Raw genomic sequence first — 13,168 nt, forward strand, 5'->3', positions numbered from 1 at the left:
CATATGCATTAAAAATTAATAAGAAGGTTTTTGAAAATTAGATAAGCTAGCACATTAAAATATCGAAACTTTAGAGAAATCAAATAGTTTAAAACAATGACATGATCAGTCAAAAATAATAACTTGGGTTCATTGTCCTTTTATTTTTCCATTGGCTTCACATCCATAAATATCAGTTAATGTTTCATTTCTTTTTAAAATTTTATTTTCTATACTGCCTTTCTCCCAAAGTTGGACCCAAGGCAGCTGTACTGGGTTTACGCTTATCACACACTTTCACAGTAAAGAAATTGTTAGCTTCTCTTGTCTCCATTGCACTGTCAAAATTAGGCAACATGGTGGCAAATGCAGCAGCATGATATAGGTTTTTTTATAGTTAAAACTGCAAATGCCATTTCAGAGTTTTATTATGGTTAAATGTATTTGCCCTTTCTCATATATTTTGTATGAATATATCATCTTTAATGCACATAAAACCATTCCTCCAGTCTATATTTGTTATACAGCAAAAGGGACAAGTGTTAGAGCTAGTAATAATTTCTTCTAGTGGCTTCGTCTTAAGCAGATAAATGGAGTAGATTCATATTTTAACCATTTGTGCACAGTATAGCACAACACAAGTCAGCTTAAATACTTTAAAGGCACAAGATCGCATTTGATCTTTGAAACTAAGCAGGGTCAACTCTGGTTGGTTCCTGGATGGGAGACTGCCAGTACCAATGCTAGATGCTGTAGGCTATATTTCAGAGGAAGAAACTGGCAAAAATAACAGCTGAGTATTCCTTGCTTAAGAAAACCCTATTGAAATTCATGAGGTCACCATAGGTGAACAGGTGACTTGAAGGCACATCACACACACACACACACACACACACACGCAGTATAAGGTAGAAGTTACAGACACAGAAACTAACTGGCTAAAAATCAATTAAATTATGCTATGCTAAGTTGGACATTTTCTAATGAAAAGGGGAATCTTAATTACTGTAAATTTATTTTTTAACTAAAGTGACATTTCAACAGAATTAAATTGTTGCATCATTAATTAAATGAGAAACTGTATTAATGAGCCAACACATTTATATCTCTCGCCTGGTTCTTTGCCTAAAGCTTACTTCTCTTGGATATTTGAAAAAAGCTGCTTCTTGCTTTTAGTTGGACTTGAGCAATTACAAGATAAAGGATACAAGATTCAAACCTGCTATGCAAAAATAAATCCAGTGGGATGAATTCTTTTGAGGTTAGCAATATCAGTAAATAATCTTGTTCCATGCCCATCCCATTTCTGAAAATGATAAATGATCATTTCACTGAAGCCAGATCATGTTTTTGTATCTATAAAATAAAACAAAAGTTATAGAAATACTTGAATACTATATAAAAGAGAAGAATAGAAATGGCTTGAAAACTTTATCGTCTACTTTACAAAATACTATTTTTGGACATAAATCCAATTACTACTTACAGCTAGAGTAGGAACTAGCTGAATGTTGTTGAATGTAAGTGAAACTTGTATAAGTTTAGTTGATTCAGTTGGCATAATTCAGCTCGTACTAACAAGAGAATTTAGGCCACAGTCTCAAAGATATATCTATGCAAACGTACAGAGGGGCAAAACAGATTGCCCAAAAAGGCCATATTGGGGCTGCCTTGGTACTACTTGCCCTTGCACTGTGGCAACCATATGCACATAGCCCCAATCAGCCCTGTTGTTGGTCTTTTAAACCTGCTTCTGAAAAGAAGTGATTTTCCCCACTCCTCTTCAAGCTGGCTCTTTACCTTTAGGGTGGTGTTGGGGTTGGTTCAGGCTGCATTCGGGGCATGCATCCTGTAAATGCCATGCCCCCAAAGCAGCCTGGTGGCGCCCCTTTTGGCCCTTCTGTTTCGGGACAAAGGGGCTGCACAGATGAGAAGAAAAGGGCGGCCAGAGGCTTCTTCTTATGGACAAATGACTTCTTATGGACAAATCTGTCCTCTCCTTGTAAAAATGCATAACTTGGTTTTGTGTGCTTAGTAATAGATGAGAGATTTTCCCCTGCGTTGGGTTTGAGTCCTCTATCACATGTGTTCAAGTGTATGTATATCCCTCATATAAGTATGTTATAACAACTGTATGAAACCATGGCTTGCTTCAACATGCAGTCTAAGCAACATAATTCAAAAATTTTCTGTTAAGGTTGAAGCAGTCACACGTCCAAATTGTTATACTCAGTCTGATATTGCCTGCATTTCACACAAGTTGCGAATGTGCTCTAAAATCTGTATATGTCAAATGGAATCTTGGGTAGACTCTCCACTAATGGATGGGGGACGACTCTAATAAACAAGTAAGGATCACCCTCCAACTTAACCAAGTTATAACTATGCACTCTCAATACTCTGTAGAACTGTCTGTGCAGGTTGGGAACTTCTGCATACTCAGTATCATAGAGGTTCCCTTGTGGTATCCACTGAATATTTATGTTACCTTCAAATACACACTCTTCTTGTTTCATAGGTTGTCCGCATGGGCCAAAAGGCCTGTGTCCCCTCTGGTCTTGTTTTGTCCTGTTTAGATTATGCAGGCCAAAATCCCAGGGCCAGAATCAGTCTGAATCCTGGCAAACCAGACATGAATCTGGTGGATTCAGCCTGATCCTGGGGTAAACAGCCTTAACCCAGGGTCAATTTGAACCCTGGTTTGCCATGGAGTTTCCTGAACTGGCAAACCCTGACTGTTTTGGTGCTCCTCACCTTGCCATGCTGTTGCACCTACTGAGAAGCCCCCCCCCATTGCTGCATAACGTGGAAATGTAGTGCCTGGCCACATCAGTGCAGCCACCGTTTCCACAGCAGACATGGCAATTGGGGGAGCTTCCCAGTAGGAGCAACAGTGCGGCAAGGTAAGGATAGTGCACCAGTAGAGGGTCCTGAGGCAGCATGGGGAAGGGCATATAAGCACTTGCTCATTCCCCCATGCAAACCCAGGGAACAAACCTGGTGAACACAGAGGCCAGAATAATATAGGCACAACCCAAACTATCCTGGCCCGTCTGCTCAGCCCCTCAGTTAACCAAACGTTTTCAACTGTTCTGTTAGGGATCACACGCCAACAACAAGGTAAAGACCTTATTACAAACTTCTTAACTGCAGTTATACTTACAATAACTATTGTTAGTAATACTGGTTCTTTCAGTTTTCTGCCAGTACCATGATAGCATATTGCTAAAAATATAACATACATATTTCTTTTTAATTCATCTGTCATTTTTCACAAGAGATGCATATGCTAATTATGTATGACAACAGCTGTGCTCCTTTTTGTGTAGACAGTGTTAATGATTCTAGATGTTCAGGGGGTTCATCTGAGAAGCCTGTACCCTCAATCCACAAAACACTGGCAATTAAGTTGATATATTTGTAAGAACGGAACATTAGCTGTGGTTGACAAACTAAGAAAAAAATACTTTGGTTAAAGTTATTCATTCATATTTTATTTTCTAAATCTTTGATTTCTGGATCTCACTTTCATTTGTATTTATTTATTTTTCATTTTCTCTTCTTGCCTCCTCCTTCTTTTATTTTGCACAGTGCCAGAAAATGGGGATGAAGGTAGGGCAGTTTCTTGAATGCTTCATTTTTTCATTTGTAGAAGGCACAAATTGTGGTGTGTGTGCATTTACTGTGTAGCTTGGACTGAAAATGTTGCATTTAAATTATTGCCTTAAATAGCCTTGCTTGTGTTAATAACCTTCCAGTACTCTGCAGACTCTTCAAATAATTTTTTTGCAAGGCACCTCATGGTGAGTCACAGCTACCTTACTACTGAGAGTAAGAATCAGGGAATTTCATCTTCTGTTCCTTTCTCTTCCTCCACTGTCACAACTAAAAGACCTGTAAGCAGCCTTTGCAGCTGTACTGGAAATCACTCCCCCCCTGCACTTTTGTTACAAGCTTTGCAGGTCTCCAAGCTGTCTCCTTTCATTACTAATTCCCATCTCTACAATAGCAAAATTGAAAACAAAGTTCCCTCTCTTTACTTTAGATTATACAAATAAACACTTTGTTAAATTCAGTTGAATAATAATAATAATAATAATAATAATAATTTATAGTTTATTTGTAACCCGCTTTTCCAAAATTTTGATCAAAGCGGCAAACAATTATATATAAAAACATTCCAATAAAATCAGTTAAAAACAGCATTAAAAACAACACAGTAATACTAACAACAAAAGGGCCAGATAGAAGGGGAAGTCGATATATACATTCCAGGGTCATCAATGAAAAGGGGTAAGGGAAAAAATGATTTTTCACGGTGGGAAGGCTTGGGAAAAGAAATACGTCTTCAGGTTCTTTTTAAAAAGAGCTAAAGGAGCCCTGGTGGCACAGTGGAGGAGCCCTGGTGGTGCAGTGGTTAAATGCCTGTACTGCAGCCATTCACTCAAAACCACAAGGTTGCGAGTTCAAGACCAGCAAAAGGGCCCAAGCTTGACTCAGGCTTGCATCCTTCCGAGGTCGCTAAAATGAGTACCCAGACTGTTGGGGGCAAATTAGCTTATGATCTTTGGAATAGCGGTATATAAATAAATAAATAAAAAGATGTGGTGGAGCGGAGCTCATCTGGGAGACTATTCCAAGATATGGGGGTCACGATAGAGAATGCCCTCTGAGAGGTCCTCACATAGCGTGTTGCTGGGACCTCCAACAATTTCATCCCTGTTGACCTGAGTGTGCGGGGTGGATTATATGGGGAGAGGTGGTCCTCCAAGTACCCTGGGCCCAAGCCATTTAGGGCTTTATAGGTCATTATCAACACCTTGTATTGAGCCCGGAAGCGAATAGGCAGTCAATGAAGATCTTTCAAGATGGGTGTTATATGGTCAGACCTGGAACAACCAGCGACCAATCTCACTGCCATATTCTGCACTAACTGTAGCTTCCGGGTTTGGTACAAGGGTTGTCCCATGTAGAGTGCATTGCAGAAATCCAATCAAGAGGTTACCAGAGCATGTACTACAGTTTCAAGGTCCTTCCGGTCCAGGTAGGGACGCAGCTGGCGTATCAGCCAAAGCTGATAACAAGCGCTCCTGACCATTGCATCCACCTGAGATGACAGCTGGAGCGACGAGTCCAGGAGCACTACCAAGCTGCGGACCGAGTCCTTCAAGGGGAGCATGAGCCCGTTCAGGACCGGGTGGCAAATCTCACCACCCAGACCCGGGGAACCTATCACCAGTACTTCCGTTTTCTCTGGATTCAAACTGAGTTTGTTTTCCCTCATCCAGCCCATTACCGACTCCAAGCAGGCATTTAGAGGAGAGATGCCATCCCTAGTTACTGCATCAGTCGGGGACACAGAGAAACATATTTGGGTGTCATCAGCATACTGATAACACCACGCCCCATGTCTCCGGATGATCTCTCCCAGCGGTTTCATGTAAATGTTAAATAGCATGGGGGACAGAATCGCTCCTTGAGGGATGCCAGATGTAAGCGCCCTCTTATCGGAGCAAACGTCCCACAGCTGCACCATCTGGAATCTACCCGAGAGGTAGGAACGGAACCACTGGAGCGCAGTGCCCCCGATACCTAACTCCCTCAGGCGTTCCAGAAGGATACCATGGTCAATGGTATCGAAAGCTGCTGAGATGTCCAAAAGCACTAACAGGGACACGCTTCCCCTGTCCATGCCCAGACGGAGATAATTGACTAAGGCGACCATGGCAGTCTCAACTCCATAGCCTGCCCGGAAGCCAGTTTGAAATGGGTCCAGAAAATCCGTTTCATCCAAGATCGATTGAAGCTGGAAGGTGACCGCTCTCTCGATCACCTTCCCTAAAAATGGCAGCAGCGATATAGGCCGGTAGTTATTATAAGTCAGGGGGTCTAGGGAGGTTTTTTTTAGCAGGGGTTTAATCACTGCTAATTTTAATTTAGATGGAAATTGTCCCTCTCTTAGAGATGTATTAATTATGCGGTGCAACATAGTTAGGCACCGCATTCCCCCTGAGCCGCCAGCCATGAGGGACAGGGATCGAGAGAACATGTCGTCCTCCTAACACTTCGAAGGATCTTGTCCACTTCCTCGGTACTAACAAACTCAAAGTGATCCAAAGATACAAACAGAACAAATAAACCATTTTTCACTCACATCCTGACTAGGCATCTTGTATCTTTATTATTGTTTCCAGGTGCCAAAAGTATATTAACTCCTTGTATTTCATTTTAATTCAACATCTAGACCTGGGCATTATAAGGACAATATTTTGGCAATATTTTATGGCTTGTATGCCCTGAAAGACCACCATGTACTAGTAGATGCATAATTGACAGCAAGAAACCTTATCACTGTTTCAAAATTTTCTCATTCTCAACAAAATGAGACAGCTTGTCCAGAAAATGGTCAACTGTTGTGACTTTTTGCACACTTTAGGCCTTTCAGTGGAAAAAAGTTTTGCACAAAACCCTACATTTTTGTACAAAATTGTGCATAAACAACATTTTTGCACAAAAAACAGCATTTTGTCACAGTATTATTAATTTTTTTTTGCAAAACAGTCCCAAAAGGTGAATTAAAATCATTCAGAAATGGACAAAAGTTCTTGCAATAATTTATTTATTTAATGAATTTATATCTTGCCTTTCTCCCAACAATGAGAGTCAAGAATTATTCATTTTTCCATGCAAGAATGAAACAACAGTTTATATCCCTATATTTCAATTACTGCTGACCAGTGCAGATGTGCTTGTGCCACAGACAGTTGCTAGATACTTTAGGATTCATAGTGTTCCAGCATCTTCCGGTATCTTCAGGCTTAATTCAGGCTTTTAGCAGTGACCTGAAAAGAGGCACATCCTGAGTCCTGTGACTTCAGGCAACTACTTCTCATAATTGTGATCACATTCTTGAGGATCAGTTGAAAAGTGGTAATGAAACCACTGCACTGTATTTTAACAGGCAGGGTGCAGAGATCATAATTTTTTGTGACTGCTCCCAAAAGTATGGAGCTCATTTCCCTGTGACTCTGTGTGGAAAATAAATGAGAAAGTCTTTCTATATCTTTGCATAAAATATATTTGTTTTTTAAAATGCTGTTGCAAAATACTACTACTACTGCTACTACTACTAAGAATAGTTGTTTTCATTTGTATGCTGTTTCACTGCCAGGGTGGGATACAAAGCACACAAAGTCAGTTTAAAAAAACTTCACAATAACATTTCTTTTTCAAAAACCTAAAATAATTAAAATTACTATTTTAACATGTTTGCTAATATCTTCAGATTTTATTTTATGATTATTGAAAACACAGACACAATATGGAGTAAGTCTTCCTTACATCATAAGGAGTTTTGACACAACTGAAAGAAAGCTTGACTTTGGAAAACTTCAAAAAATATTAAAAGCATTCAAAAATGAAAATTAATTGGTTAGTAGTAAGAGAACTGGATGTGGTGGCTCAGTGGTTAAGACGCTGACTCTGACAATTGCAAGATTGGCAGGTCAGCAGTCTGAGACCCAAGCGCTATTTGACAGTGAGCTCCCATCACTAGTCCCAGCTTCTGCAAACCTAGTAGTTCAAAAGCATGCAAATGCAAGTACCTAACTAGGTACCACTTCAGTGGGAAGGTAACACCTTGTCAAAGGGGAAACCTTTACCTTATCTTTACCTTTAATAAGAGAAAAATAAAGTATTTTGCTTTTCTTTGAAACAATTCTCCACATCAGTGCTCTAGATTTGTAGACTAAGTTGAACAGGAATACAGATAAAGGAAAGAAATAAACTTAGCTTTCAAGCCAAAAAATAAAAAAAAATCATAAGGTCATCCAGAGGTGTGGTTCCCCCCCCCTTTTTTTTTTTTTGGTTACAATTACTTAATTGTACTGATGACCCTAATAATTAGGCTTCTTGAATTGGTATGAAACTGACATCTCCCATCAGGCGTGTCATTAGTTTTAGCATCTAATCACTATCCTGAGCAAGACAAACATGAGCAGTCCAAATTGTCATTTGGCATAGCAGTATTTTTAGCCTGGTCAATGAATCATTCTGATGTGCTATAGACTCCCATACAGTGTCACAGGGATGATGAGGCACATGTGATCCTAGAGATGGGCCCCGTGATCCTCTGTAACACTGCAGGGATGCTGCAGCACAGTGATCAGACTGGAGGCAGCAAAAGGCTTGCTTTGTCATCAAGCAAGTGCGTAGGAAGAGGCATATTGAATCTAACATTTGTGCAAAGTCACAGTATATAGAACTACACCAGCATTATGCTTTTCTTTATAAGTAGATTTACATCTATAAATTTTTAGGTTCTGAATGTCTATTCCAAATCCTCCACAACCTATATATGTGCTTTTAAAATGTGTGCTATACATTTGAAATCAACATTTTCAGTACTCTTGTTCATTCTCTCTGTTCAGTATTTAATACTGTGCACAAATCTCAGAGATTTTCATTTGCTTTGGGCAAGTGGGATAGAAGAGTTTCCCTAAAGAGCTACACAGACAGAGATCTAATTTTTTTATATTGTGATGTCAGTAGTTTTGGTTGCTAACTCAGTTAATGGTAACTGATGGTCAGGTCACAGAATGTAACAGAAATATATGAAAACATGATTGTGTTGAACCTTACAGAGGGGAAGCTTCTTTTCTCCCATTTTATAAGCATTTTCTACATCTAGAACAAACTCGGAACTCACTATTTAAAACAAAAACGGCAGTGGTACATTTCAGCAGCTGCTATTTCCAAAAATAGTGGAGTTGGCTGCTTTCAGTGAAAGTGCTTTGGGGGAAGCAGTACAACTGACATCTGTCCAGTCACCATATTGTCCATATTTTTGAAAAAGACACTAATCACAAATGTAACACATGAAAATTTTTCTTGGAAAAAAGAAAGCAAGCATCAGCCTATGGGATGGATGATTTTTCTTCTTCTTAACTGTTTGCACCTTTGATATTATAGACATGACTGTGTACCCAAAAGCAATGTGTGCAAAACAACTACAAAGCCCGTTTTGCACACCTATTAGATTAAGAAAGGTTTAAAGGCAAAAGCCCTCTGTCTAAATTCCTTTAGAGAGAGTCTGTGAGTTAAATATATCCACATAGGTCCCCTCTTGGGGGGAGGTGGGGAAAGAAGGGTTGTTAATAAGCATATGCTAATTCATTTAAGTAATATCACCACTTTTATAGCTTTATTGGGGAATTAATAATATCACTGTCAAGGAGCAGGAAATAAATCTGATAAGGGTAGTTTACAACTAACCAGGTAACAAATATTTATTTTGATACAGTGTATAGTTTTGTTTGTATATTGTGTCTTATCTAGGAATTTTGTTAATTCACACTAATATTTGAGAATTTATATTTAAAAGACAGCTCAGTGTTCAGAAAAGTAATTCTTATGAGACAAGCAGTGGAATCTCAATAGTAGATGCTCTATTTAGGTTCCTAAATTGCTCTGAGCTGCACATTCCACTTATAAATAGTAATTTCCTTTGATATTCACTAAAGTTAAATCCAGTTACTGATCCCAACTTGCATGGATCTATTGGATAAAGTGATGCCAGCACATATATGTATTTCATTTATTCTGTGGGTCTACTTTATTTGGAAGTCATAAGTGAATTTACATCTCTTTTTTCCCTTGTGGCAGAAAAAAAGCACTCACAACTTGTATTCCAAAAATATAATTTATCCTCAGCATACATAAATGTTATTGTTGGAGTATTTTGACTGAATTCTATTGTTTTTTAATTTTTACTTATACAGTTTTAAATTATTGTGATGGGTTCATTCCCAATATATGTCCAAGAATAGCAGGCCTCTTAACTGCACAGTTATTAAACAATGGCTGCAGTAATGAAAATTAACATTACAATCCTATCCATATCAACTCAAATATGGATTGAAGTCACATTGAACTCAATAGGGTTTATTGATTGGTAAGATACCAAATTGTAGCCTAAATGCACTTAGATCTCACCATTGTCCTATATATTTTTAAGAAAACCCTTTTGAAAAGTTTATATGTAATAATTTGCTATTTTTAAAGAGCTTTCTCAACATCATTCATTCATGTTCTCATTCTTTCCCTATCATAGGCCTCTGTTCTGATATTCTTTTGTACATTTCCCAAAGGTCACTGTGAAATTTTCTGATAAGATTGTAACTGCAAAAATATTATTACTTGTTATCCTAAACTGCTTGTTTACATGAGCATATTTCACAATATTTGCAATTATCATTTTGCACAAGTTGGTGAACACATGAATACACAAGGCATGAACACACAGTAGCTTCTATGTTATCAAATATTTCTTGTTAATTTATTTCCCCACTTGTTATAAGATTTAGTCCCAAATATTTTTTTTCTTCAGCTAGGAAAGCCTTTTACTTTTAACAAAAAGAAAATTTCTGCAGAGCTTGGATAGTTACTTTTAAAGCAGTTAGTGACCATGATCATGACAAAGCCCTGGAGCATTGCCATTTTAGATGCATTGATAATTGGAATATGTTTTTATTCTTTTTTTAAAAGTTATACCACAAAAAATAATAATGTCTCGTGTTATTTATAATCAAAATGTAATTTAGATATGCCTTAATAATTAATAAAAATAATTGACTGTAATGAAATAGTCCAAACACTTGTCTTTTCATATGCAGATTGATTTCTGTCTTGAGCATTTGTTTTCCAGATAGTCAGTAGAGGCCAATATCTTAGCAATATTTTATTTAGCAATATTTATTTATGAAGAATTTATCATTCTTCCTATGTTAACTTAAGGCATTTTGTTAACTTACGCATTCCATAGACCCAATATATGCATATGGAGTTTTTAACACTGAAAAATCACTTGAGGACCTATGGCAAGAAAAGTTAAATCCATAGATCAATCCATTAATACTAAGGAAATGTCTGTGTTGTCTGGTCATGTTAAATCAGCCTTCATTGCTGGCACATTAAAAGAGAAAGAGAAATGAAGTAGTAATATTACATATTAATGGCTTCAGAAATCTGTATGAACCATGTGTTATTGCATTTAAAAATATATATTTTTCCTTGCATATTTTGGCAGCAGCAAAAAAAAAGTGGATGAAAACCTTATTTTGGAACCATGTTTATCATGCACATAGTTGAAGTTAAATCATTTGGCTTCACAATGATGGGTTTTGTTTTCTTGTATGTGTGCTTGTTTTTGTCGTTTTAGCTGTCTGGTTCATCAAACACACAAAATAATAGATGTTATTTTTATGTTGCAGTGCATATTTGATTATTTCAGTAAATATCCAATTATGACTAAACATGCTTATACTGATTTTTTTTAAAAAAAACAGAATAACAAATAACTGATTGTTTCATTTTGAACTTGGCAGGTGCTATGGATGTAGAAGAGAGAAATCGCCAAATGAAAATGAACAAGTACAAACAGGTAGCAGGATCAGACTCCAGGCTGGAGCAAGATTATCATTCTAAGGCAAGGGCATTTCATTTTGAAAAGCAGAAAAATGTATAATTGTCTAACTTATGCAGGCAGTGAGATGTTCATTATCATTATATATGGGTAGCATTTTTATCTGAGCCCAATCACATTCATATTTATTTGGAAATAAATCCCATTGAATACAGTAGCTTGGAGATTTGCAGGTCTTTTGTTTACGTGGGATGCCTGTTCAGCTTCCATCTTTAAGCACCAGCCACTCCCAGTGGTCCCTCAAAAGTCCCACCTGAAAGGTCTTGGTCTACAAGAGTGGGGCCTCATAGGACACAAGATTTTCTTGCCATATAGATGGAAGTATTTTTTCTTTCTTTTTTTTCTGTAAAAATGCTTTCTACATGCCCAAAGATGAAAGGGGAATCTGCAGCAGTGCTACTTACTCCCATCCCATGACTGTGGGTATGGAATTGTAGTCAGAAGATAAGGAGCTAGTACTGCAGCCACAATGTTGTGAGTTTGATCCCAGGGCTCCACGGCTGACACAGCCTTCCATCCTTTCATAGGGCAGTAAAATGAGTACCCAGTTTGTTGGAGGCAATTGACTTACACAGTGTAAACCACTTAGAGAGTGCTGAGTTCACTGTGAAGCGGTATAGAAATGTAAATGCTATTGCTAATGCTATTCTGAACACAGAACTATAATTAATTTTGTGCAATGTATCTTGTGCAATACAGCAGTAGAATTATGCAAGAGTGTAACACAGTTGCCTACTTCAAAAGCGATAGAGTGATTAACATATTCAGGAGTATTGGTTATACAGTATAGTGAAAATGACCAATAAGGAGATGTTCTTAATGAACAGGAAAGAGAGAAACTGATTGCCGTATATACTCAGCTATGAGTTGACCCCATGTATAAGTTGAGGACAGATTTTGGGGCAAAAATGATGGATTTTTATATGACCCATAGATAAGTTGAAGGTAAAACTGAGGGACATGTAACAAAAGATGTAAAGAACAAAGCAAAGGAAAACAATGCCAAAGAACAAAATTGTTCTGTTTGTGTTTATACTAAAGGCTGGATGGATGAGAGAATAGAGCAGGGTCAGTGCTTCAAGGACAGATTACACGCTTGCCTTTCATTAGGGGATGGTTCCTTTTTTTAAAATAAGAGTTAATGTACAGTACTTACATAGATCCATGGATAAATTGACTCAGGTTTTTTGGGTCAATTGTTTGTCCTAAATTTCTAGACTTAAACATGAGTATATACAGTAAATACATATCTAGAATTAACATCCAGAAAGAAAGCTAATAAATGTTACACCTCATGCTCATGTTGTATGTTTAAAACTGTGATAAATCTTTTCTATATTTCTTATTTTTGTTTAATGTTTTAAAACATAAGACTTCAATACACACTTGTCTGGGATTGCACTGTTACTGTTGATGTGCTTAGATTTTTATTACTTGGAATGTAAACTGGTGTCATTCCTCTAGGTCTTCCCATATTTGTGGACTTTCTTTCTAGCCCTTTTCAAAATCTGTATTGTTTGAAAAGCTAGTACTTTTCTTCTTCCTGTTGAAATCTAAATGATATAGATCAACAAAAACTAAGTCTGCATGGTGCCCTTCAACTGTTTTACTTCACGTGATATAAAAAAATAGTATCCTATTTTTTATCCTATGAGGAACTTAATTTGACTGCTCACAATCTATTAGTGAAAAATATAATTGTTAAAC

General features: G+C 37.5%; 1 protein-coding gene across 49 annotated transcripts in view; it reads left to right on the top strand.

Moving 5' to 3' along the window:
• Nucleotides 1-13,168, top strand: part of RIMS2 (regulating synaptic membrane exocytosis 2) — a 454,948-nt gene that overhangs the window by 366,993 nt on the left and 74,787 nt on the right. For 35 of the 49 annotated variants that reach the window (XM_089517761.1, XM_089517766.1, XM_089517768.1 and 32 more), the window contains 2 exons: nucleotides 3,571-3,591; nucleotides 11,364-11,464. In XM_089517761.1, coding sequence (XP_089373887.1) covers nucleotides 3,571-3,591; nucleotides 11,364-11,464 — 122 coding nt within the window. The remainder of the gene's footprint in view (nucleotides 1-3,570; nucleotides 3,592-11,363; nucleotides 11,465-13,168) is intronic. The other 14 variants (XM_089517764.1, XM_089517771.1, XM_089517813.1 and 11 more) reach the window with 1 other exon arrangement.

Source organism: Sceloporus occidentalis, unplaced genomic scaffold (assembly GCF_023333645.1).
Source record: "Sceloporus occidentalis isolate IW3139 unplaced genomic scaffold, rSceOcc1.0.p SCAF_3, whole genome shotgun sequence".
Classification (NCBI taxonomy): Eukaryota; Metazoa; Chordata; class Lepidosauria; order Squamata; family Phrynosomatidae; genus Sceloporus; species Sceloporus occidentalis.